Here is a 27,496-nt window from a genome sequence, read left to right as displayed (position 1 = left end):
CACTTGTTAAATTAACAACATTTATTTCCATTAAACCAAGACAGATGTTCAAAATTAACACAAGATAAAAACTCAAGGTGGTTGGCAAGGTGGGAAAAGAATGAACATCATGTATGTTACTTTTATATGCTCAAAAATATTTCTGAATAAAACAATACTGGCACATTGAACTGGCACTTTCCCACAGAACAGAACCAGCAGAGTTGTCCCTTCTCTTCTAGTCAGTAGTTCTAGGAAAACTAAACACACACACATGCAGGCTGTGACTTCCACAGCAAAGTTTACCATGGGAATTTGGAACAACCCTCTATGAGAAGTCACAGGATGTAGAAAAACACTTATCCTACTGCATTTTCATACCTGGTTGATTTTATAATACTTCTTCTTTCAGTGAACAAGTTTTCCAGTGGTTACTGTAAGTGCTTAAAGCTGCATTACTACTTGCAAGCAGGCCTGAGGCATTAATAAAGCCTTATCTGATACAGATTAAAGCACTCCTGCAAAGTTACCACTCTTGTCCGAACTCAAAGCCATTAAAATCCAGTTTTGTCTGTTGAGTTTGCTACAGCATTGGACAAAACACACAATAAACAACAATCATCTGTAATTGTTTCAATAAAACCCTTCTACATCGAATGCTGTATTTTCAAGTATTGCTATCCTACGTCTTCTAATGCCTACTGAAAATCCTCAAGAAACAAGACAAAAAGAGCCTGAATGGAGAGAAGAGTGCATTTAAACAATGATCTCCCTCTCCTTACCCCATTCCCACCCTTCCACCCAGGATCTTGCTAACTTGATTCCAAACTCACAATTTATTGTACAGCTGTGGCCTGGAATAAGCTTTCCCTGAGCACTCTTTCGACCTGTTTCAAAAAGTCAGAATATGTTTACTTGAATTCAGCCATTATTATTGCCATTATTGCCACTTTCTTTGCTAATATGAAATATTTTCTAGACAAGTTATTTCATTTTGGTAGCCCTGGATTTTACACCTATACAAACTTGTATTCTATTGCTCCAAATACAGGACTTGAAAGTGCATCTGACTTCTAAACAGTACTATTCAGGCAGGTTTCAGAAAGTAACTAGACCCAAAAGATCTACATGCATAAGTGTTCTTAATGATACATCTCCATTGAAAGATGCAGAATTAATAGCATATCTGGTTGGAAATTTAGAGACATGGCATCATTAAAAGAGAGAGAACTGCTTCTTACCCTAGCTATCAGAAGGAAACAAAACACTGTATTGTGCAAGAGAAATTGGATATGGAGTAGAAATGTGTATTAATTTCACAATCAAGCAAGCAAGCGTTTCACGTGCAAGATGCAGTACTGCATCATCATGGTATTTCTAGAATCTTTGGAGGTCTAGTCTCTACCTGTAACCCACCTTCACACCAATGGGAGCTGCATGAGATACAGAAGGAAGCCTCAGAACTGCTTTAAGATTTTGTTTAAACTACTCTAAGGTATTGTCACAGACTTTAAATGCAAATCCCCAGAGGGCTGACCTAAAATGTACCACCAAATACTACAGGATATAAATACGTTAGGTAACTTGTGTTCGTGCTGCTGACTGCATTCACAATTCAGTAGTCTTGCTTTTTTCCCTTTTCAGTATTTCTAGCATACTAAAAGGCATATTTATGTCTTCCCCCATAAATAAAGTTAGTTTGATAATTTAACTTTGTAGGTTTATAAAGTATTTTCTATGCAACTTAACACAATACCCCAAAAAAGCAATTAAATTTAAGAAATAGTATATTTACAATTAAAATAAGTACAGACCTTATTGGATTTGCATTCATGTATCACACAAAATAATTTACAAGGCTTAAAGTAATAAATAAGTCACTGGAAAGCTTTCAAGGATGTGCATTCCCCACACAGAGGGCAGTAGTTTCAGGAAGCAGTAATGAGTTCTGGCTAAAGGTTGTTTCATGAGTCCTTATGTTGGGCGGCCTTGACCAAAACGGGATTTTGACCTGGATTAAGAAAACATAAGAAACACATGGACATTATTACTGCTAGAATTTCAAGTTATTGTCCAGCCAGCTCTGTCTAGTGCAGTATTTGAATTTACTTTCACATTAAAATATTCTCATTTTCAAAATCTATTACTGAGAAAGTTGCCTTTCCGCCAGTATTCCTGTATCCACAAACTACATATTCATACAGAGGTACACAGCTGAAAGAACTGTGATGTCAAATATCTTCTTTTGAAGTCACTAATTCTACAGGAAGAAAGCCACATACGTTTTTTTGACCTGTGAGAAATTCCTCTGACATATTTGAAGCTTCCAGCCCATCCCCTAAAAGTTGGTCAGCAGCTCCACTGTAAGCTTCAGCCCAAGAGGCTCACCTGCTAGCCAGATTGTGGCCACTTCTAGGCTCCACAACTGCATGAGATGTGCCAGCTTCTCAGTTCATTTTTGTATTACCCATTTAAGGCATAGGAAACCAATAGGCAGTCATGTAGGTTTTTTGGTGTTTGGAGTTTTTTTAGGTTTGGTTTTTGGAAAGAGGGTAAAGAATAGGCTAAAGAATCTTGGCTAACACTTTTCCAGTTATCCATAATTCCAGTTATCCTCTTTATCAGGGACTGTAGTGATAGGATGAGGGGTAATGGGTTTTAAACTGAAATAGAAGTTCAGGTTGGAGATAAGGAAGCAGTCCTTCATTGTGAGGGTGCTGAGGCACTGGCCACAGGGTGCCCAGAGAAGCTGTGGCTGCCCCATCCCTGGCGGTGTTCAAGGCCAGGTTGGACAGAGCCTTGGGTGACATGGCCTAGTGCGAGGCATCCCTGCCCGTGTCAGTGGCTACAAAGCATTTCTTCCAGCATGGGTGCAAGAGTTTCATTGTCTCAGCTCTAGTTTAATTTGACAAAGGAAGCTTTCACACTGTATATCTTTAACCTGCTAGAAGGGATGCAGATTCAAAAAAAGTGCATGAAACAAGACAGATTTTTCTTTAAACACCCACCCCCAACCTGAAATCCATGTTTTGCTTTCTCCTTTTAATTTGAAATCTTACCTGGCATTCTTCTCAGCATTGCTTTGTCGTGCACTGACCTGTGCTGAGGCCTTTATCTGCGCTTCAAGTCTGGAATAAATGCCTCCTGCATACTGGAGTCACAAAAAAAAAAAACCCAAACAATCAAGTTTTGAAACTAATCCAATGAATCAGTGACCCTTCATTAAAAACAATCATTAATATTCAGCAGAAGCTGTGGCATACTTTGCGTCATTATCACAACCCAGTACTGAAACCTTTTAAACCCATCCTGTTTTCCACACCCAGTTCTTAAAGGCAGTGAACTTTAACTATTAAACTATTTCCCCAAAAAAATATCATGCTTAGAACAAAGTGAAGATTGATACAACTCAGCTCTGTAGCTTAAGTGTTGAATAGATATTTTGTTAACCAAGGCTTACTTCAATTCTGTAAAACATTACATTGTCAGAGGACAAATCTTACTTCTTTGCTGTCTTTTGACTTGACTCGATCAAGGTCTCCCAGTCTCATTTTTATTAAGTGTCCTGTGATCTCAGACATTCTTCTCTGATCTGTCAGAAATTAGAATATTTAGAACAGAGGTTTTCCTTGCTACTGAATACAAAGTCAGAAGAATTAGAGGTACACGTTAGTGATGCTGTATTTGTAAAATAAGCTTTCTTTTCAGCTCATATAGAAATCTTGACCAAGGTCCTAGATCCTGACACATAAGGTAACTTCAACAGTGTTATTGGCAGATAGCAGAATGAGCCTGAGGCATTTCACTGAGATCAAAATCTATAGGAATGGTTTTCAAACCAGCAAAAATGAACAAGAGTCTCCTGAGAGATTAAAGAAGGTGGAACAAACTAAGAGAATTCTCAATATTTATAGCCAGAAAGACTGGGAAAGAGAGAAGTGAATGTTTATCTCTGTTTATCTGCACAGACAACGTGGCACAGGGATGCAGGGAATGTTATTCGCATACTTATACAGTTATCAGATGACACAACTGTAATCTCTGCATGTTATGTGCTGACATTTCAAATAAAGAACATAAACCACTGTCCTGGGTTCAGCAGTAGCAGTCATTTTTTTCTGCTTCTTATTAGCTGGTGCAGTGCTGTGTTTTTGACTTTTGGGAACAGTGCTGATAACACCGATGTTTCTAGTTACTGCTCAAACGTTTAGTCTGACCAAGGACTTCCTGCGTCTCATGCTCTGCCAGGGAGGAGGGGAAGCAGGGAGGAAGCAGAGACAGGACACCTGACCCAAACTAGCCAGAGAGGTATTCCATACCACAGCACGTCATGCCCAGGATGTAACTGAGAGTTACCCAGAAGGGCTGGCTCACTGCTCGGTCGGGCTGGGTATCAACGGGTGGTATTGTATTCTCTTCCCTTGTTATTTGCCTTATCATTATTATTACTGGTGGTAGCAGTAGTGATTTGTGTTATACCTTAGTTACTGGGCTGTCCTTATCTCAACCTGTGGGAGTTACATTCTTTCTATTCTCCTCTCCATCCCTCCAGCAGCGGGGCCGGGGGGAGAAGGGGGGGGAGTGAGGAAGTGGACTGCGTGGCTGACTTACCGACAGGGTTTAAACCACGACAACCACAATCACATACACTTATGATGCATGTTTTCTTTTCCTCCTGCACATTTTGACCTCCTTTCCAATGTTTTCCAAGAGATTAGGTTCAAAGCTGCCCATTTATTTTTCAGTCTGTGTGCAAGACTACGATGTATGGTATCACAAACATTTTTTTTCTCATGTAGAATAGATGAGATTGCTAATAAATGCCAATCAAACACTAAAAGAACATTTTCAAAAGGAGCTCCTTGCTATATGAAGGTACAGTTTGGAAGAGCCTGAGATTACTATGTGGTTTGGAAACAGATGATTAGTATTAACCTAGTCAAAATCTGTTCTATTCCAAATGAGGAGCAACTATTAGTGAAAAAAGTAATAAAATACCCAAACCCCACTGCTATATCTGAGATTAAATTCAACCTAAAGGTTTCTAAGTGGCTATATTTTAAGCAAATTAGCCATTTCTTATATGAAAGAAGAATTTTCTTTGCATAATATTAACTTTATGAAAGCTGAACTCATGCAAGAACAGACCATCTTCTCTTTGAGCATCTTGGTTGAATCTTAGTGACCTTGAGGCATCCCATTTGTTCTGCTGCATACTCACACTGGTTAGAAAAGAAAGATGCACATCACGTTATCAGTCACACTTCACAAAAAGGGATATACTTCAATATGTTCTCAAGGATTTTGAGAATTACTTACATGAATGGAGATGCATCTCGGGAACTTGACTATTGAGGAAAGAAAAAACACGTTAAGTATGTTTTAAGGTCAAGTCCAAAACTGAAGAGAAGTCCTTGTTATTCAAGACAACCTTCACAGCTGTGATGTTACCTTGTCAGATGGCTTTTCTTTCTTCTGAACACTAGGTGAAGAAATCACTTTCTTTGGGTGCTTGTAGGACTTCTTTAACTTCTCCTTTCTCCCTGCTAATTGAAAAAAACCATCTACTCATACCATCACAGACACTTGGAATTTCTCAAATACACAGCTACACAAGGATTTTTTTTCCGCCTCTCCATTCCTTTACAAACAGAGTAAATGAACAGGCCATTTTCCTTTTGTTGCTGTTGCAGGCAAGCTAATACACACAGATTACTCAAATGCTTTCTTATGAGAAGTGTACAGGAGCTCAAGTACATATTTAAAATGCAGAGTGGTTACACATAACAGCACAATTTTTCTACTGGAAGGTTAAAAGTACACATAGAAGCTACATCTTTGGATGTATTAATTCAATCACCAAGCTGAGTGATATGAGACCAAACAAGTTTAATTCAAACTACAAAAAATGTTCATTCTTATTTTAAACAAACCGGTACACTCCAAACCCTTTGAGTCAAGGCCAAACAAAGAACTGTCTCTGTTCAAGCGACTTATTAGTAGGGTGGAAAGGAGAAAATAGGAGGCAAAAAAAGAACAATCTTTTTAGATCATAGAGAGCTTATCTTCAAAGCAGACACAGTTCTAGCCACATTCACCATTCATTCCACTATATAACCAGAAGGATATTCTGCAGAAACATCATTGTGTAGTTATGTGAAACTTCATAAAAGCACTTGATAGTGTTTCCTGCAAAATACACCCTTAATCAACTCTGAGGACATATGGGACATGAACAGTTGCAGCCTGTCTTGTTTGCCAGTGATTTTGATGGCACTGAGCAGTGGGGTAATTTGTATCCAAACACAGAAATAATAGAAATAAAAATCAAGCAACATTTATTTTTAAAATGCCTTATGTTTAAAATCTGCTTACAGAAGAATTCTGCTGCCTTGAATCCCTATCTCTAAATTTCCAGGAGGCTGGCTGGAGAGACTTGCTGTACCTGGTTTCCTGCATATTTCTTCTTCATCCCCCACTTCATCCTCAGTGACCTCTGATCCAGTGGTGTATTCCTCTTCTTCAGATAACAATGACTGCTGCTTCTAATTGACAGGAGGAGAGGGCCACAAATTACAAGTGAGGCTTGATTCCTATTAAATGACACATTAAATCTGTCTTGAAGGAGCTGACTTCCAGCACACTTAGGTCCAAGAACATGTTTCTCAAATGTTTAGAAGGTACTTTCAAACCTTTGATCAGAATCATAGAATGGTTTGGGCTGGAAAGGAACTTAAGATCATCCAGTTCCAACCCCCTGCCACGGGCAGGGACACCACACTAGACCATGTCACCCAATGCTCTGTCCAACCTGGCCTTGAACACTGCCAAGGACAGAGCATTCACCACTTCTTTGGGCAACCTCTTCCAGCGCCTCCCTTTTATTTATGCTTCATCCAAGTGGTCAAACATTGGAAAAGGTGGCCCAGGGAGGCTGCAGAACCTCCATCTTCAGATATTCAAGATTTGAGTGGATATAACGCTGAGAAAAGTAGTATAGCTTTGAAGTTGAGTCTAACTTCACAGCCCTGCTTTGAGTTTGATGAAATACTTAAGATGACCACCAGAGATCCCTTCCAACCTGTATTATTGTATGAATCGGTGTTTAATATCCAATGCATTGCTGGCTATACTATTTCCCTAATTAATAAGAAAATTTCTGGTAGCAAATATCTCAGCTAGCCACATAATCATAGAACACAGGAAACTACAAGCTTATGAAAGGTTCTATTGAGGTTTGCTCCATTTTGCAAACTGCCTGAAATTGCTGAGATACTCAGTAATTAAATACCACAAAGCATGTATATCACAGAGCACTACAAACAGACACAGATTATGTACACCACAGCTATCTGCATAAATGATTTATTGCAAGTTGGGCTGGAGTATCTGGTTGGCCTTTTTGTGAACTCACCCCGATACCCAAAATATCTATTTCTTTCTTCTATCTCTGTGCATCATCATAACCTATGGGTTCCAATATCTCAACAGGGCACAGTGAATAGCTCCTATCAGCATAGGATAATGGAATTATTAAGGAATGTGATGTTTACAGTGTTGGAATATACATATATATCTTTTAAAGTACGTGACGATGAGTGCCTAGTAATCCATGAGAAATGAACCTTAACACGGACTGCAAGTTCAAAAAGTTTATGGAATCATGTTTTTACAAGGAGAGCAGACTTACTATAGGACACCAGGAACATCAGACTGCAACACAAATCCTCAAGTGACAGAGGAAAACTGCTGCTCTCTATCATTTATATATATAAAAACAGTAACTCGGATGACATCATATGCTACTGCTAGAATGACTCCCCATTCTCTGCATTTAGCTAGGCCTTCATCTCCGATAGAAGATCTTTTGCAACAAAGCAGTAGCATAGAGACGACATGAAGCATCTCAGACAAGCCATCAGAAACAGGCACTCAAAGGCTCTGGTTTTGATGATTTACATCTGTCATCCTAATAATCAAGATCTGACACATGCAGTGCTGGTCTATTGGTTTTTGTCATGTATTACAACATTTTAAGAGAATTTTTAATTATTGTTAAGCACTAAAGTAGCACTTCACACATACTTTCTTCTGAAAAGTGTTGCTAAAATGCAACTTCCAAATTAATCCAAAGGTAAGAAAATACATTTCCAACCCTAACTATTCTATGATTTTCCACCCGATTCACTAGAAAATAAGGCAAAAATCCAAGCTAGTTCTCTACCAAGTGCAGAAGAGCAAATATTTAAGTTTATGAGCAAAATATTTTACTAACCAGCTGTAAAGTCCAGTTCTTCAGAGAAAGAAACTGTAGTCACAGAGAGAGAAAGACATAGTAAGTTAAAGAACTAATAGTAATCTGAATAGAAGAAAGTGAGTGGAATTCTAAAAACAGGAGTGGTGTGTTACAGTACAGCAAGCTACACTTGTAACCCCCAAAAGGCCTAATCCCATCTTTAACCAGGAATTTTGGTGGAATGACAAACCTCAACCAGGTTGTGAAACACTGACTGGTTAAATGCAGTGAATTCAGTCATGTTTTCATGTGTCAAACCTTAGCACTAGAAATATTTACAGCTTGTTTTAATCCAAAAGCAGTCCAGGGCAGGGAGGGACAGTCATGTGCCAGACTGTCATGGAGTTTAAATTTAACAGCCTCCCACATTTGTTGCAGGAGAGCTTCAGATACTCTGAAATTCTCATGGAATCAGCAGCATTATGCTGCCATCAGGATCATTGAGCTACCATTACTCCATGACAGGAGCAGAACTTCAAGAACTTATCTTTGCATGAAAGCTCTCTTTAAACCAGAGTTAGTATTATAAAGCCTCCTTAAACTTGCCTTAGAGAGTACCTCTGTTATCTGATATACACGTTAACATACATGCATCATAGTTCTGGGAAAGTAAAATCTTTCACATCTTGTGGGGCAGGGAGAAACCAAATCCAAACCCAAAACGCATCCTTACACCCTCCAAAAAACCCCAAACAACCAAAACACAATCCAAGTTACTGTTTTATTTATGGACTTGCAGGAGTCATGCGGACATCCCCAGCCACATCAGCAGATGCAACAAGGGCAGCAATTACTTAAATATTGCCAGGTGATGTATTTTAAAGTATGACTGAATCTTTTTTATCAAAAGCTGCCTAGTGAATTCTTCAAAGTACCTTTGTAAGAATCCTCATTATCATTAAAAAAAGGGGGGAGAAAAAACCCCCAACATTAGCACTCACAGCATTGATTTCTCCAGTTTTGGGACCCCACGGCGTGTTTGGTTCTACAAGCACATCACATTCAATGCTTTTTTCATCACCGAGCCCAATCCCAGAATCACTTAAAGAGAAAGATGTGAAATCAAAACAAATCTTGCACTTTAGAATCAGTCTCTCTTCACTCATCATGCATGAAGAGAGAAGGCAGACCTCCAAGTTAGCCACAGACTATTTTTATAACAATCCATTAAAATATAAAGAAAAGAGTGAATGCTTATGGAGGATGAATGACCAAAAGCCTGCTTAATATGAAAAAGGGAAAAATACTTGTTCTTCTCTTTCCAATTTCTAACATAGCAATCAAAACTAAGTTACCTTTACAAAGCCCTATGTCTTGTTTTAAAATGGGAGAGAAATCAAAAGTAATGTGCATGTGTTAAGTGTTGAAGGCTGTTATTTCAGTAACACAATACAGTGTTCTTACCTATTCTCATCCTTAGTGAAAGGAACAACAATAACATCTCTATGATGAAGCAGATCATTCAATATTTTAGTAGTCTGAGATGGCAAAGCATCCCCATCTCCATTTTCTGAAGGTAAATCAACCATGTGATCCCTCACTTTGCAGCCCTGGAATACACATACACACATACTTGACTTAATGGGAAGCACTGATTTCATAACCGCAATTAAAAGAAGTTCAGCTTTTTAACTCTTGTGTCCCAAGGTCCCAGCCTGCAATAATATACAATACTTATTTTGGAGAGGATCTATTTTCATAACACACTATTACCCCCCTCCTCTCCACGCCTTATGCTCTTTTCAAAGTGAATTAGCATTGAAGTACCTTTGGGAGAGTTGTAGGATCAAATCGAAGTACTTTTTGGTTACAACAGGGATATACTCCTGTCCCAGTTGAGCCCAGAGCACTTGCTACGCCTGGATAAAGAACTGACTGCGAATGGTACTGGCAATGGGAGAATTCAGTACACAGGAAAGACTACATTAGAATAAAAAGAGAGATAAAGAGAGGTGAGATTACCTATGGAAGTCTGTTTTGCACTATAAAGAACATATACCAAGCTTTATTGCCATATATTTCCCAAACTGCTTTAGTCCCTGCCTCACCCCACAACAAGCCATCTACAAACAAGTCAAAGTGGAAAATGTACTAACTTGATTACATCTTGAGCAAGACAACCAATTGACAGTCCCCCACAGACGCCAGTAAACATCCCTCCAAGATTTCAATTCCTCATGAAGGCCAATTAAATACTCATGGACTTCCCAGGTTTTGTCTCTGAAAAAGCAAGAGGTCAAGTTGCATATGGAGTCACCACTGTTGTGAACCTGCAGCAGAAAGGTGAGGTGGAGAAGGAGCAGAACAACACGTGCTCCACTGGTGAATAGCAACAGAAGAGTTTAGGATAGGAAGGATACAATGTGAGACAATCATTATTAAATTCAGACCCTGAAGAAGAGCCTAAATTCTTTGACAGCACCCAAGACGTACTAATAACAAAGAATTATAGCTTGATTCATCTCAAGCTCCATATACTGCAAATTTATAAGCTAAGATAAATATTAAGCTTTTTGGAAATCAGGAGAATCCTTAAACCAGAGGAAAACCCAATACACAGAGTAGAAGATATCAAAATACGCACACACAAACAAGTTCAGTCATACTGCAGCTTTTTGTCTTTAAAGTAATAAATACGTTGTGACCAGAGGCAAAGTACTGCAACTTTATTTATTTTAAAAGCCTACATAACCTGTTTCTCTGTATCTGCAACGCAACAGCAATTACTCAGTGAAGAAGTAAAGTTTGAAAACACAAGACCAAGTCTTTTTGATAAATATATGTATCTGAGACTTCTAGTCTTAAGTATATAGACTTCATTCCTAGTGATTAAATGACACATGCTTCTTTAGAGAACGTGCACTTGCACTGGTGCATATTATCTTCAGAAAGAGCAGAAACTCTTTTCCCACAGTTTTAAGCCCTGGTCTGAAATGGTTTTTACTGTATATACATCTATCCTAGACAAAGCAAGCAGTACTTCCAACTGGAAGCTAGTTCGAGGCATCACTAGAGGACCAATAAGCATAAACCTATTTTTAAAATCATTAAAGATAGGCATGTGTTAGCTTATAAGCCTGAACTCATTAGTGGCCAATGTCACTTCACTCAAGAAATGGTAAACGGATTCTGTGTAGAAAAGCAGTCACAAGTACCACAAGGCAAATAATTAGAACCTAAATAATCCTCTGACTAACTTTAAACCCTGTATATTTATATGCTAGGAATTGCACAGCAGCTACATACAGTCAGCTTAACTGAAGTAATACAATTAATTGACTTTTACATGGTTAATCACCAATGATCCCCATAGGTCAGGGCAGGGCCACAAGATGTGATTCTGTTTAGACTGGTTAGGCAAAGCTTAGTCCACACCTTGGAATTGCTGGTGGGAGGTAACACTAAATACATGTGACCTGGGGAGCTGATACTGCACTGTGATTGATTGTTCTGAATGAAATGGATCAGATGAGAAAGGTCTCTTGTTACTGATTTCCCCTCATCCTTCCTTAAAGGTGGCATGTAAGGACGGAGGGAACTGCAGGTGATCACACACTGCTCTTTGTTAAGAAGAGAATCCAGCTGTTCACAAACATGGATCAAACAGAATTGAATTAAACATTTGTGCCAAGTGAATTTGCCATACATACAGAATAGGTCCTTGGAAGCTCCTCTGACAAACACTTCAGAACTGGCAAAGTTTATTTATAGTAGTCTTCAAGCAGGCTGAGTATTTGATTTGACAGCATAAAGTCAGTCTAGAAAATACTCTCCAGCCTTTCTTTGCTGGCAGAGGTGGATCTATCATTCAACAATGAACCTTGTAGAAATGCAGCCTTTAATTTGTCTGTCATCAGTTACACATATTTTAAACCCCTTTGATGAAGGAATTAGCTGAGTATTTTCTGTTTAAGGCAGTACAACCTAAAATAGCCCTCCCAGTAACCATGGCTGTAGTTTCTCCACTTCCATTCTATCTGTGACTTCCTTTTGTAATGTACCTGGTACATCCTAAACACACAGTATTTTGTAAAGTCACACAAAATCATAGAGTCAAAGAAACATGTTTTTTTCAATATACATATATTCACTACCTTATATGAACATAGACAATATTCCCATGTTGATCTATGTTGATTTTTCCCGGTACACAAGGAATTCTTCTTTCAGTTTCTTTAGTTAGCAGCTTTTTACATAAACAACACCTAGATTATAAAAAACAAAAGTAAGTGCTGGAGTAAGAGCAGGATTTCAAAAACACAGGGACTGCCCTTGCAACTGAAGTAGCAATACAAAAAGGTCTTACCTGTACAATGTTGCTGCATTGCCTCGAGAATCTGGATTTACATGCTCCGGATCAAAGAGCCTCTCAATCTTCTTGCAGAAAAGTTTACTATTAATGACAGTAACACAGCTTACCCATTAGAAAACACTGAAAATTGCCTTATGTAGAGTGAGACTAACAAATACATTCTGATGATAAGCAAAGTCACCATATTTCTCTCAGAATAATAATCTCTTTTAATACGATTTTCCTTCAATCTGTGTGGATAACTGGTTCCTGACCTGTCATCTCTTATTTTCACACAGATGTGAAGAATAAGATCCCTTATTTTTTTCCTTTTATTATGTTGCTTGCCAAGAAAAACTGCCAGCTTCTACTTTGACTAAAAGACCATTTATTAATGAATGTTTCTGTGAAATTACACTTAACTTTAATGCTAAAAATCATAATGTCTTTATCCCTGCTGATTAAAATCCTTTCTTACTTTCACCTTGCTTGTCTGCCAGTCTGTGCTCCAAGAATTGGCCCTTACCTTGATGCTAAGCTGGAGCCCTTACATACGAAATAGTACACCATCACAACTACTCAGCCTTCCAGGCACCCTAAATTCTAAGTCTAAACATCAGACTTCACAGGATGCTGAAGCCAAACCATTCTCTCCAAATTAGGAGCATGTCATCCCATAAAGAGTTCCTTACCCTAATCCTGGCTCACATGCAAGAGTTCATTAATAATTTGTCCATGCCACAGTCATAGTGTGGCCTTTCCTTGAGGTCCCATACAAAATCCTTTTCTTTTGCTCATAATTTTAATGTACAATTCTGAATTAATTTCACAATATTCTGTGTATTACAGGGAAAACGTTACCTCTTAAATTTATCTCTTTTGTCCTTCAGCTCTTCCACTTCATTGTGTGTGAAGAGATCAGCAATGTGAGTAACAAGATTAGCATTGATACAATTCATGTTGCATGGCGTGGCTACAATAGCATTCATATTTTTGTGACAATAATGAATACATTTTTCTACCTAGGAAAAATGGAAACATTAAACTAATGTTAAAGAATTCCAGACAAAGCTCTCCCAGAAGGATTTACCAATTGCTTCAAGACTTTTAGTTTATAGAGTGTGGTGTTTTGGAAAACTATTTTGGTTCAACTTATACATAAGAAACAAATCTCAGATTTGTCTAAAGGAGACTCTGAATTAACAGGACTCTGAGTTAGTTTATATTCTCCTCCAAAAGGTTTTTACAGACCAAAACACAACTCAACAAATGTTTCATCCTCAACAAGTGGTATTTTCCAACATCTTGCAAAAGGAGATGCACAGCACACATCATACGTAGTATTGCCTGTATCTCAACTATGCTTACTGCATATTTAATTGTGGTTCACCCCAGTGAGAGAACTGTTAACAAACATTTTAACAAGCAAGTCAGTAGATATTACTTGTACAGAGCTGGAGAACTAGATCCTAAAAGGCAGATGTGTCTTCAGCGTAAAAAGGATATAACCCAAAGGTATCCACTGATTTAATAATCTTTTTTTGATAGAACGTATCAGAAGTCGGATACTGATGGGACTCTATATCAGTCGTCAAAAAGCAAATCCAAGACCCACTATCACATTTGCATATAACATACAGTGTAAGTCTTTTTGCATTGAGAATCTGCAAATATCAGACTGCTGCACTCAACTAGAAAGGTGGTAGAAAAATCTGAAAATGTTCTCATTGCATCAACTCTTTCTGTAACAGCCAAAGCAAAAGAAACAAGTTCTTCAGACACCTCTTAATTAACTGTGCCCTTATGGCAGAGAATCTTTCTTAATACTTACTAATGAATCCATCTTCAAAAACTCAGAAGAAATAAGAATTGAGATGACATTTGATGGTTCTAAAAGCCAACAAAAAAAAAAAAAGGGGGGTTTTTACATTAGTTCTTTTGAAAATTTTGTATCACATCCCTCCCTCTGCATATTTAGTACCTGTTTTAAGTATTATTTTACTGATCAACCTGCCATTCCCAATATGTAGAGGATTTTCTATCTTAAGAAACATAGTTTTGGTTTATCAATTAGGTGGCCAGAGTACAACTATAGCAAATTGGAACTTATAAAAACTGTAAAAGGTGGTTTCATAAGTATATAATGGCTAAACAATTACACTGTTAGACTACCTTCCTTCTATAGCCATCATACCCAGCTAAGATTTTGCTTAACATGCCTTTTGCATTGCAAGTCATAACTCTATTCTCTTGTTTGTTTGTATGCTTAAAAAATGCATAGCAAAGGCTCCTAAAAAGATTTAAAACTTGCTTCAAATTCATAAAGGCAAAAGTCCTACCATTGTATCAGAATGCATTGAAATTTTAGACAATATTGCAATTGTATCAATGAGGAGCAGCAGGGAAACAAAACCAAACCCAACCATCACCACTATTTTAAAACTGCTATTCTGTTGTTGTTCAGAAGAGGTCTAAAGAAGCTTAATTAAAACCCTCACATCACAAAACATATTAGACCTTTTTCACTGCTACAACTATCGGGATATTTCCTCAGAACTACCAGTGATGACAAGTTGGAGACATCTCCTATTACAACCAGAGGATCTCTGTTGCAACACTTCCCTAACAAAGGACAAGCTTCAGTGCAACAGTCACAAATAGGCTGAGGCTGAACTGTACAAAACCCATTAATTTTCCATGTTCTACACATTTCCTTTTACCTAAAGTGGGCATTTCATTAGCTTCAGAATCCTTAGTGTTCCTTTTAACGTATCTTATCAACCAGTCAAAGATGTGAACGTCACAATGCACTGAAATGTCCACCTCTTCCCAGCGCTGGGCATCCACAGACAGATATTCAGCAAAGTATTTCATTTCTGAAATCAAAAGGTCACGAGGACACACAAAATCTTCTTTGAGGTTTTTTGCTTCGTCGCACACATGGATCACCATATTTGGCCTCAAAAAGAAAACAAACCACAAACCAAATTAGGACCATTAGCCAATTAGACCACCAAAACCCATCAACAAAGATCTCATCTCCAAATCTGTATCACAGACTGCAACACTGATGTCACTAACAGGGTTTTTTTTAACAGAAGGGAAACGAATTACAATTATTAACTATTAACACAAAATACTGACAAGAGCTTTGTCTGATGGCATTGTCATGTGAAAAACACAGATGCATATCATCCGACACATAATTAGTGTGATTTAATTGTTAAGGGACCAGAGAAGGCAGATTTCCAGCTTCAAGCCCCAGTTTTGTCACCAGTTTATTATGGGATACTACCTGAATTACATGGAGAATTTATTTGTTCCACCCTTTAAATTTTCCTGTGAAAAAAAGGCAGATATATATGCCTAAGTTACTGAGGTACCAAGGACAATAACAGCATACAATAGTAATTCTCATCTGCAGCAATTAAAACTGTTTTATTGCATATTAAAATGCCTATTTCTTACAAAAGGTCAAAGCTAGAATCAGTAAATGCTGTCTCTAGAGGAAGATGGTTACCATTAGGTTTCAAGTACACACTTTATTCTATGTGTACTTGCATAATATGGAAAACAGGAATCTGATAGTATGAAAAACAGTAATGTTCATCACTGCTATTTGAATTCATAGGAAAATTTTTTATTTGTACTTTTCATTTTCAGCTTTCTTTTCCTGCTTTTACATGGGACAAATCCATGTTCAAAGAACATTTTTTTTAATTAAAATGTTATTGAGCATCAATCTTGTTTCATTTCTTTTTTAAATCAGGTTATGTTTCCCATTCTCTCAACAGCAGTGATCAATCACTCACAGGAACATTGTGGACAGATTTATAAATGAGTTCTCCCTATTGCACATAAGTAATTCCCAAACCAACCCCTAGTATTTCTGTAGCAATGCAAGGTTCCAAGATGTCTTACATTGTTTATTAGGATGTTCTCAGCTGTTTTCTTTCTGGTAGTAGAAAAGTATGAGCAATTTAGACACCTTTCTGTCAATTCTATAACCCCCTAGATAAACACACATATCTTACCCCTGGCTTTCGTCAGTGCTTTCTCCACCATTATGCACAGGACCTTTCTCAGATTCTGATGTGGAGGTTGTGCTGGGCCTTCCTTAAATGTAAGGGGAAAAGGCGCGTTAGAACAAAAATGCCTGACCTTTTTTAGTCCATCATCTTGGAAACGCAACTGAAGTACAGCTTTCATGGTGGAGCAATGTTACACAACTAGCAACAAATCTGCTACCATACAGGCTACTAAGCTAACCCAAATGCCTGCTCTGAATGCCATGCACTGGAAACTCAGGCCAGCTGCACTGCCAGGTTGCCCAGACACTTGGCTGCAAACCCAGATTGGTTCTGTCTCAATACAGAGCAGTAAGATTCACAGAATCTTCAGAATTTCCTTCCAGGAAAGCAATCCGTTCCTTTAGCTCTCCTTCTCTGCTCTGTGGGATGTGGGTCTTGTGGGAAGCTTTGCCGCCAGGATATAACAACTTGAGACTAACTCTGCTTCTTATCCATAGTGTTAGGTTTGGAAATGAGTTGCTTCCAGACAGAAGCCTCTCAAGATGTGTTTTTGCCAAGTTTCTCAAACATGCGGCTTAAAGCAGAGTATATAAAACAGTGCTCAAAGAAAGCAGACCATGGAATTTGTTCCTAGACAGGAACTTATTCTAGGAATAAAGGTCAGCTGTGCTTCAGTTCAAACCGGTTATCTTCACAAATGCACTACAAACAGTACAACCCGGACACAAAACCCAGTGAAGTCCAGGAGATCCAGTCACCAAATCCAGTGACTTCTGGGTTGAGGGTTAAGACAACCCCAGCAGACATTTGAATAACTTTTCCAAGAGTAATGGATCACTGCAATCTGAAACATCAATAACCTTGATTATAAAACAGAAAGATCATTATCTGTTTTAAATAATGGAAGGGCACATATTGTCTCCCATGATGAAAACACGCAAGGTCATGATTTTCCATGATTACTTTCTACTCTCAGATTTATAGGGAAAAAGTTCCAGAAGCATTTTCTCCCTCTAGTGTAATGTACAAGGTTGTACTCTTCTGAAGAGGATTAAGATAGACCTCTTCATCTTGTGGCTAAATAACTATACCAGACTGACATCAAAAATGATCTAGAAGCTGTATGCAGTTCAGAACACAGTAGTTATGCCCCTCAGGAAAGCAAAGCTATCACACTAGAAGCAGAAGAAACAAAACTTTCTCCAAAGATATAGCCTAAGGCATTGCAGATTTACGCCTTAGTAAGGCCATAATAGCAGTAACACAGCTAATAAAGGGGATAGATTTACTAGAGCGACCCTGGAAAAACCTTGGAAGGGGCTGGGTCAGACACAGCCTTCAGGGCAGCCATTTCATTGCAGGCAGATGACCCCTGATAGCATTAAGACAGCTACAGTGGGAGATCTAAGCCAGATTTTGAATGTGAAATAAGGTGAGTATTTAAAAGGAAGGTGGAAAAATGTATGAGAGAGTTCTGTCTGCAAATATTAAAGAGCTTACCTTGAACACATTGAAGTTATTTATTAAAGAAATAATGCTGACAAGAGTATGCAGCACAGCCGAATTAACAGGGATGTCTGAACTCCATCATGTATTTCTTCCTATTATTTTTTGTTCCCCCCCCCGTGAATATAGATTGATTTCTGGAATTAGGAATAAACACTTTGGGTAAAAGGCTATCCCATACACTTGTTTACTGCCATAATATGCATTCAGAGGTATTTAATGGCAGTTTGCCATACAATTAGCAAGTAATAAATGAGCTTTTGTAACTCCAACAAAACCAGAATCCAGCTCAAAATTCATTTGGTCTGATTGCTTTTTTTGCTGTTACTCATGTCTAGAAACAAATCCAAATGGGCCTAAATTTCTTGATCCTAACAATAAGCAGATGTGAATAAATCCACTAGGAAGTAATTAAACATAAAAAACATTTACAAATAGGCTTTTCTTAAATCACCAATTCTGAAAGATACAAGTACCTCACAAATATTAAGGTGAGTCCACGCAAGAGAGAAAGATTAATTACCCTAATTTCATATCAACAAATTACATATAAACAGGGAAATAATTTATCTAAAGCTACAAACAAAACAGAACAAAATGCTAGGCCAGGATCTTGTAATAGGAAACATTAGGGTACTTAAATGCATTAATACTTACTATATGTACTACACTGTTAAAGAGAAAACATGCACTAATTTTCTATGACAACTCAATTAGAGTTCTATGAGCAGAGTTAGCTTGTTAACTGCCCACTGGGAAGCTACTAATCTTTTAAGTAGCCACCCTTGGGTGCAAGAGGCATTTATTCCACATCCTGCATGTAACAAGGACATAACTGAAAGCTGATTGGAAGCATTTTCAGTCTAGATACTCCATATAGAGTTTTCAAACATCATCTCTTATTGAAAGCATTTTCTTTGTTCTCCAGCAAAGGTCAAACAGCTGGGTTCCTTCTGCAAAGAGAACAGTTACTAGGAAGCTGCAGCACTGTGAAGGACATTGAAACCAAACACTTTGTTTCAACACTTCACTGTCATTTTATTTTTTAACACAGAAATTGCTTACTCATTAATGAAGCAAATTTCTCATGCAACACGTTTATCAAGTCCCACAAGGCATTGAAAACATCTCACTCTACAATGAAAAATCAGAGAATAACTATGACACAGCAAATTACAATTGCTTACAGCAGAAGTACTTAAGGAAATGTTAACATTTAATTGTGCTGTGATTGAAATACAGCTATTAGGGCTGGCCCTCTTCTGCCAAACTATTACTGGAACAGATAATTGACTAAGGCATATTATGTGTCATTGCAAGACTGTCTTGCAGCAAAAAGTAGCTCCTCTACATTCTCCTATGTAGTCATCTTGTCATCAAGCCGCATGGCAAGCACAGAGCTTTTAGCTGGGAGAGAAGGGTCAGACCTCAAGGGATCACCTTCTCAGCTTTCTGCAGATTTTCTACACAACTGTCTGGTTATTTTAATAACACAGCTCAGTGTGATTGCAAAAAGCTGTAAGTTTAGCAGTACAACACTGGGGATACAAAACAGGAGAGTAATTCCCTTCCCCACCAAAATACTAAAACAGAGGATTCAGTGTAAGGATTTATGCCTTTGGGAAGGACAAACTATTAAAATGCCCAAACAAACATTGATTCTTAAGCTAAACTAACTGAAAGCGACCTCATGTATGCATTATATTTATACTTGACTTTTTCAAAGATGAGTAACTGCTATTCCTGGGTGGACTTACCACTCAGGACACAAAAGCATGCACATACTGATAATAATCAAAGCCAACATAGTTCAGAATGACTAAAAACATACCAGTTATAGTAATGGAATCCTGCCCAATAGCAGGCTCCTGAAACTCTGTCTGTGAATCGAGCAAGGAGGACTTGATGTATGTAGCTAAAGTTTCCACAGGACTCCCACCAGCAGCCATCAGGGGATTAAACTGGTTGTCAACAGGTGAACTTCCACTGCTTTTTAGTTCATCAAACCTTTTTGCACACTGTCACAAGATTAAATGATAGGACAATGAAGCAGTAGCTTTCAGTACATTTTTAATAACTATAATTTGATACAAATATTGTATTTCATGCCTTCTGCATGTGAACGGTTCCTGATATTAAACTTTCAATGCTTCCTACTTCGTTAGTGGTATCAGGAAAGTACAAAAATATACACTAGAATAAGTAATATTTACCGTAATTAAATACACTAACAGAAAGAGGAAAAAATAAGATAGAACCTGTTTCAATCTGTACTTCCTTAAACCCTGTGGGTTTAAGCCTGATCTGTAAAGGGGAAAGTCATGGTGAGAGTTTCAATTCTCATTTTGCAACTAGTTCTTTTCCATTAACATTGTCAAATATTATTAAAAGTAGTTAAAATAATTGCTTCATAATTACTATTATTTTACTTTTTGACCTCCACTCTGATTTGGACAAAAAGGACTGGTGATTTCCACTGCACTTCTGTTAACTTCCCATTCCTTGTTTTGACAAACTAGGGAGTCTTTCAATTTTGTACATTTTAACTCATACAATAACAATCACGTCTTTGGCTCAGCAGAATCCTACACACAGGTAATTTACACATACAAGTAAATTTACTTAATTCCATAGGTAACCCTCTTGTGACTCAGCTCATCAGGCTCCATTCAAGTAGCAGTTTTATGTACTTATTTTGGATTGAGCTAACTGACATTGCTGAATCCCACCTGTCCCTTTGGGAGAGGTACACACAGTGACATCCTCCTGATACTAATGTAGTGTCTCAGATTCATTACCATGCCAGTCTTATATATATATAGCAGATACAAAAGCACAGGTATACATTTACTTAATTGCCTTAAATAGGGACTCCACATATGGGAGACACTTTGTTCTTTTAAAATAGAGTAATCAGACAGGTGCTAAGCAATCTTATTACCTTAATGAATATGAGGAGAGAGCTCACCAATATTTTCAGAGGTTATTTATTTGCTTAATGGGCACAGTATCACCTGCAAACTGAAATGTAAATAGTACAGATCCCTCCTTCAAGAGCTTTGCCAAGCATTTGAAAGCCCTATAATATTCTACAATGTTAAATTTCTACTCCCAATCATTCACTTTTATGTTCTAAATACAAGGTTACATTGATGCCCAATAGCAACGTTATAAATGTGAGCTGACACATTTGATTATGTTTGCAAGAAAGTAAAGATCACTGGCTTGTTTGCTTCCAGCTTTGCTGAATCACAAGGGCAAAAGACATTTTCCTCTTACCTTACATCCCCTCAGAAATGAAAAAATAAAAATCATTATTAAAAATTATCAAGTAAGCATTTCACCATGAAATTCAGCAATCCAGAAAGACTAAGTACATGGAGGTACTAACCCTAGTTAACCTGCAGTTAATTCTAACTCTATTCCAACCAAAGAAAGAAAACTCCACAACTTGCAGGACCAAGCAAGAGGCAACTGCACTTTTAGCTACTTAATGGAGATCTGTAACTCATGCTTCCTCAGGATTGTGATGACAAGCATAGAAAGTTATCAGGTTTGCTAGTAAGTATACTACAACCTACATGAGGTTAGTGAGTACCACCATCCTTCACATGGAAATCCTATGTAATTTGAAGTATGTTAGCACAACTACTTTTTAATTCCACTTTTTAATTATTTTTTTCCAGTAATTTTTGTTCTTACTCTACATGAGTCCTAATGAAATAAAATGCAGAACATGTTTAACTTCAGTGTTCAGGCTTTGAATTCTCTTATGAGTAACTTCACCTCTTTGGATGTATATCCTGGAACTAGCCGCGCCACACTGTCCCAGTTGATAGGCTGTGGAACACCAATGAGGGAACAGAGGATCATGTCCAACACCATTTGATTGTTGTCATATGGAAAGTTGTTGTTTTCTGAAAATCCACGACTCATCTTTGACTACTTAAGCCTAGAAGAGAAAAATGTTATTAGCAAGTCTCTCTGCACGCTTAAAGCTTCATCTATATTTACTGCAGCATTCCATAAATAACTATGGGAAAAGTTCACCACAGCATTACAGTCAAGCAGCAATGCTTCATTTGACAGCATTTATATATTCATATCTGCATCCTCAGAACCCTGGGGATGTGCAAAACATACCAAAACCAACTTAACAGCAGCAGGCATTACCCTCCACCATTCCTTTGAGCTGTCTGTTTCCAGGAGGGATTCACACCACTGAGCCCTCCAATAAAAAAAAAAAAGGCCTCCCAAAATCTCAGAATAAACAGCCAAACAGCCTAAGCTACAGGGGGATATTTATTAAAGTCTCTTCCAACCCAAACCATTCTAGGATTCTAGGACTTTAATTTACATTTACTTACATTCAGATAACACTTGTCTGTCCCCACAAACTTTCTAGTGCTCAACTCTGGTTTCCTCTTACTCTGCCTATTTGTTTTGCCGTCCTGACTTTCATTATAAAGTGCCAACCCAGCTAAGGGCCATCAATACTACTTTGGAGCCAGGTAACACAGCACTCAGTGTCTTTCAGCTCTCCTTCTAAAGACATGACTTTAGAGCTGATCTAAGGTACTCAGAACTCCTGATTAGCTGGGATTATCAGGGCAAAACCCCTTATTCTTTCAACTTTAAGTTCAACATCAGAGCAAAGTGTATAAGGACAGAAGTGAACACCTTAAAGAAAAAGAACCCGTACCTCTCTCAATTTGAGACAAGTTTGGCTGGGCTTTTTTCCTTTTTCAAAATTGATTTAACGCATAGCACCACGGAACACAGTAAAGGTTCACAGCCAAAGAGTTTAGGAAGGTCTTGCCTTTGGAAAGCACCCTGGACCTTTCCCAAAGTGTCTTGACACAAAGTACCCGGGAACGAAAAACCTAGAGCCCACCAAGACAATTCTTAGGTTCCATGTGTTCATGAGATTAAAAGTACAAAAACGGCCACAAATAAAACACAGAAGACAAGTCCAATACAAAATGTCACACCACTTTAGCAATTCTAAATGAAACCTATTGCAAAGCATTCTAAACAGCCAGTTTTAAAGGACAAGGGTCCTTCACAGACAATACAAGCCCAAATTTCCAGCTAAGACAGATGCCACTATGAGGTAAAAGCAGATCAGTCCCTGACCCCTCAATCCTCACCCTGACTGTACTTATCAAGTGGTGTCACTGTGGTAATTCTACAGTGGAGAAATCTCACTGTCCATGCACAGACAGATGTCAGCATTGATTATATCTGAGCACTGAACATCTACCATAACCGCTGCTATGAAAAGAAAGAACTGGGCCAGAACAGGTCAGCACCAGTGGCAAACCTAGTGGTTATAAAATATGAAGCTGACTTCTTGGGGTACCTTGTATGCAAGTAGCAGCTGGTTTAAAACTATGTTTGAGTGAGTTAAGTAAATGAAGGAGTATCAGAATCCCCTGGTCTTGCACCATAAAATACATTTAATCAAAGTGAAATTACCAGTATTGTCCATATTCCATGCATCACCATTTTAAGGACTAGTTCTGCAGTAATATTTTACTGAGAAATCGAAGAAAGAAAGAAAAGCAGTTACTTTGGGATAAAGTCTATAATTTCAAGGGAGATCTTTTGTTGTGAGTTGTCACAAACACATCAGCACTGTGGAGCGTGAAGCAACCCAACCATGAAGGGATGACAGGTACTCTAAAATGTAATGACACATTCAGAGAAGGTGAAACCTTTGTCTCAAATATTATTTGCTTATTCTGTGCACTAAAATACAGTTCTATGTATGCTTATTGCTGCAAAGATAAATGAAGGCCACTCCTCTTTGTGGCTTCTCACATGATATTTAACATTTCCCTTTTTGTCCTTTAGGAAACCCTGTCAGAACTATAAAGATACACAGAGGATTCAGTCCCATGCAAGAACGGTGCACCCCATCAGAAGAGCAACATAAAGCCTTTAATAAATCATATTGTTAAGAGAGAGAAGGCAACATGTAGAGATTCCCTCCAGTCTGTTACTGTAAGTAAAGCTCATGTTAATCCTTTCCTCGGCTATGGAAGCCAGACGGAAAAGAGTTACTTAATTCTGAATAACTCCTTTGAGAGGCACGATATAGAGATACATGACAATGGGAATTTTTACTGATACTTAAAATCCTAAATTAGAGTGGTGTAAAATATTCTCAACCCCTTAACACCTCATGAAACTGACGTGATTTAAATGAAGTGTTAATTCATTACGCAGGAAGTTGGTTTACATTACGGAAACACGCCGCCTCACACAACACTGATTTATTTCTTCATTTAAAGCAAAGAAACAGCCTGAAAACGAGGAATTGCCATCCCCTTGCAGGTGCATAACCTGCAGGAAGGTGAAGGTGGTGGGACGGGCAGGAGGTTTCATGCAGAACCCTTAAATGCGAGGAAGTGATGGTGCAGAATGAGGTGGGGGAGAGGAACAGCACCAACTTTGTCGTTTCCCACATAGGAGACAAAACAAACGTTAAAATGAGGTATTTAAGCAAAACAACTTGAACAATCAGCCCAGTTTGGGGGGAAGATCCTACAAGTTCAAGCAGCCCCTTCATGCAGCACCGTCCCGGCGGGAGCCCCCCTCAGCCATAGGGACCCCGCCAGCCGCCCCAAGAGAGAGCCCCCCGCAGCTGCCGGGCACCGGCCCCGGTCAGGGCCACTGAGGGGCCGGGGAGCGGAGGGGACACCCAGCACAGCGCTCCGCGGCTGCAGGAAGCTCTCCCGCTGCCCCCAGGCAGGGTTTACCTGGCGGGCTCCCAGGCCAGGGGCACAGCGGCGGGGCAGGCAGCGGCTCCTCCTCACGGCGTGACGGCCGCCGGGGCAGGCAGCGGGACGGGACAAGCGCCACGCCAGGCGCCCAGCGGAGCGGAGCTCGGCCACTCCCGCTGAGGGACCCCGGGGGAGCCCGCCCGGATCTCCTCAGCGCGGCGGCACCCCCGGGGCAGGGCCGCCCCGTCCCTACCTGCCGTGCCCGGAGCGCGGCAGCCGGGCGCTCGCTCACACACACGCCGCCACCGCCCAGCACCACCCTCCCGGGGAGCGCTGTGAGGGGAGCGGCAGCGGCCAATCAGCGCCGGGAGAGCCCCGAGACCCCGCCCCCTCCCGGCGGGAAGAGCCAATGGGAAGGCCGGAAGGGCGGGGGGGGTAATGCGGGCGCCAGCGCCGCGGTGCGGCGGCGGCCCCGCCTTGTCGCAGTGCAGCGGCGGCGCCGCGCCCCCTCCCGGCGTCCGGTAACCTAGCAACGCCCCGCGCGGGGCTCTCCCCGCCTCCGCGTGACGTGTCCGTGACGTCAGGCTGCGCCTCGGCGACGTCACCCTGCGGTGACGTAAACGAGCCTCTGCGTGTGCCTCAGTCCCCACTGACGGGCCGTGGGGAGGCATAAGGAACAAGAACGAGTCTCAAGATATAAGCACATCAAATAAATTAAGCAAAGATGCAGAGCCTTAATTTATGCTTCCCGGAAGTTTTCAGCGGATCTAAATACCTGAGACAATAAAAGCAGTAACAGAATATCCAGCTTGGAGAGGATACACAACAGCCGGGCACCAGGAGCTGTCCCAGGCTCCTCTCAAACCAGCTGCAGTTATTCCACCCAGGAATCCCTGCTCTGTCAGCTGTTGTTGGTCTGTTTACTGCTCCTTCTCTGCTGCTGCATGGAAGCTTCCCAAACATTTTAAACTTAGCTCCCTGCTAAGGCCCAGGTTAGATGCCCTGTTTCTTGTGCAATATTTAATAACCCTCCTCTACCCCATTCATTCTTCTTGCTGCCTCTGTCTAGATCCCACTGCATCACACTAGGTAACTTAATCACAGAATGGTTTGGGTTGGAAGGGACCTCAAAGCCCATCCAGTTCCAACCCCTGCCATGGGCAGGGACACCTCACACTAAACCATGTCACCCAAGGCTCTGTCCAACCTGGCCTTGAACACTGCCAGGGATGGGGCATTTAAAACTTCCCTGGGCAACTCATTCCAGTGCCTCACCGCTCTCACAATAAAGAACTTCCTTATATCCAACCTGAACTTCCCCTGTTTCAGTTTGAACCCATCACCCTTGCCCTATCACTACAGTCCCTGATGAAGAGTCCCTCCCCAGCATCATTGAAGGCCCCCTTCAGATAGCGGAAGCTGCTATGAGATCTCCACACCGCTTCTCATTTCCAGGTTGAACAGCCTGCTCCCCCTTTATATATTAGCAGGAATCACTGAGATCATCACAGCCACATGGATATTAACCATTTTCTTCCCTCAAAAGCCCACCCCTAAGGTCTGGAGTAACACAACGAAAATGCAACAACAAAAAAAAAAAGCACAGAAAAGCTGAGCAAAAGGATTGCACCAACCTAGATATGGGCATGAAATCTCAAGTCTGTAAGTCACTACAAAAGCTTTGTTTGGGTGTCAGCTAAAATAGAACACACCCCTGATTTCATACTTTCCCACTGCAATCCCCAGACTATGCTACAGCTGGTTATTATGACATTAAGTTATTGCACCATGAAGCTTGATGGTATGTCAGAGAACTGGCACCACTGTTTAAGTAACCTGTGCTGTTAGGCAGAAATTCAGTCCCTCCCTTTTCATTTTTTTTTAAATAATAAAAATACCAACAACAGTATTTGAGAAAAAAAAAAATCAGTATCACAGATTTTACTCATTTAATAGCCTAGCCACTATCCTTGTGCAGTTCCCAATAACTGAAAGGTAGTGCAACTACCTTCTTGCATTTAAAGCATTTCACTTCCAACACCAAAACCCCTCTAAAAATACCCTTTGACAGCACAAATAATCAGTGTTATTTACTTGAGTCTTATAGTTCTGTGACTATTGTGAAATTCAGGGGATTTTAGAAACTCAAAGTAGCATTAAAAACTGTAGATAAGATCCAGGGGTGCCACTGACATCGCACCTATGTTACTAGTTGTTGTGGTTTAAGCCCAGCCAATAACTCAGAACCACGCAGCCGCTCACTTACTCTCCCCTTCTTTCTTCCTCTGCTCCCAGAGGGATGGGGGGGAGAATGGAAAGAATGTAACTCCCACGGGCCGAGATAAGAACAGCCCAGTAACTAAGGTATAACACAAACCCACTACTGCTACCACCAATAATAATAATGATAAGGGAGATAACAAGGGAAGAGGATACAACCACTCACCACCCGCTGACTGATACCCAGCCCAACCCGAGCAGTGATCTATCCCTTCCTGGTAACTGCCCCCAGTTTATACAGTGGCCATGACGTGCTGTGGTATGGAATACCTCTCTGGCTAGTTTGGGTCAGGTGCCCTGTCTCTGCTTCCTCCTGGCTTCCCCTCCTCCCTGGCAGAGCATGGACTCAGAAAGTCCTTGGTCAGAGTAAGCATTACTGAGCAAC

The 27,496-nt window shown here is 39.8% G+C and overlaps 1 protein-coding gene across 7 annotated transcripts; it reads right to left on the bottom strand.

Annotated features, from left to right (window-relative positions):
* Positions 1 to 3: 3 nt before the first annotated feature.
* On the bottom strand, positions 4 to 25,130 carry SANBR (SANT and BTB domain regulator of CSR). Of its 7 annotated transcripts, none has more exons than XM_062609849.1 (21): positions 24,868 to 25,127; positions 21,890 to 22,055; positions 19,935 to 20,121; positions 16,601 to 16,682; positions 15,287 to 15,525; positions 14,398 to 14,456; positions 13,428 to 13,588; positions 12,582 to 12,668; positions 12,370 to 12,480; positions 10,372 to 10,495; positions 10,043 to 10,195; positions 9,680 to 9,825; positions 9,217 to 9,316; positions 8,255 to 8,287; positions 6,425 to 6,524; positions 5,431 to 5,522; positions 5,299 to 5,327; positions 5,128 to 5,201; positions 3,483 to 3,571; positions 3,039 to 3,130; positions 4 to 1,990 (listed from the first exon to the last, which is right to left on the bottom strand). In XM_062609849.1, exons 2-21 carry the CDS (start codon positions 22,037 to 22,039, stop codon positions 1,954 to 1,956), a joined length of 2,145 nt encoding a protein of 714 aa, XP_062465833.1. In that variant the 5' UTR covers positions 22,040 to 22,055; positions 24,868 to 25,127; the 3' UTR covers positions 4 to 1,953. The 7 variants fall into 7 exon arrangements, 5 of the variants coding, with proteins under 5 accessions (XP_062465833.1, XP_062465823.1, XP_062465843.1 ...); XM_062609839.1 differs by having other exon boundaries at positions 5,431 to 5,525; positions 24,868 to 25,126; XM_062609859.1 differs by lacking the exon at positions 8,255 to 8,287 and having other exon boundaries at positions 5,431 to 5,525.
* Positions 25,131 to 27,496: the final 2,366 nt, after the last annotated feature.

Source organism: Pezoporus occidentalis, unplaced genomic scaffold (genome assembly GCF_034315485.1).
Source record: "Pezoporus occidentalis ecotype Australia unplaced genomic scaffold, CSIRO_AGI_Poc_V1 ctg10, whole genome shotgun sequence".
Classification (NCBI taxonomy): Eukaryota; Metazoa; Chordata; class Aves; order Psittaciformes; family Psittacidae; genus Pezoporus; species Pezoporus occidentalis.
Note: the sequence above shows the minus strand (reverse complement) of the source record. Positions and strands in the feature narration are given on the sequence as shown.

Bases quoted from the DNA above. Each gene is read 5' to 3' on its own strand.
- SANBR (XM_062609839.1), bottom strand. From the start codon at position 22,039: ATGAGTCGTGGATTTTCAGAAAACAACAACTTTCCATATGACAACAAT. The intron at 10,496-12,369 runs GTAGTGAATATA...TTGCTTTTTCAG, and splicing joins ATTGTCTATGTTCATATAAG to AGACAAAACCTGGGAAGTCC. The intron at 3,572-5,127 runs GTCTGTTCTTGC...AATTTCTGACAG, and splicing joins AGATGCTCAAAGAGAAGATG to ATCAGAGAAGAATGTCTGAG.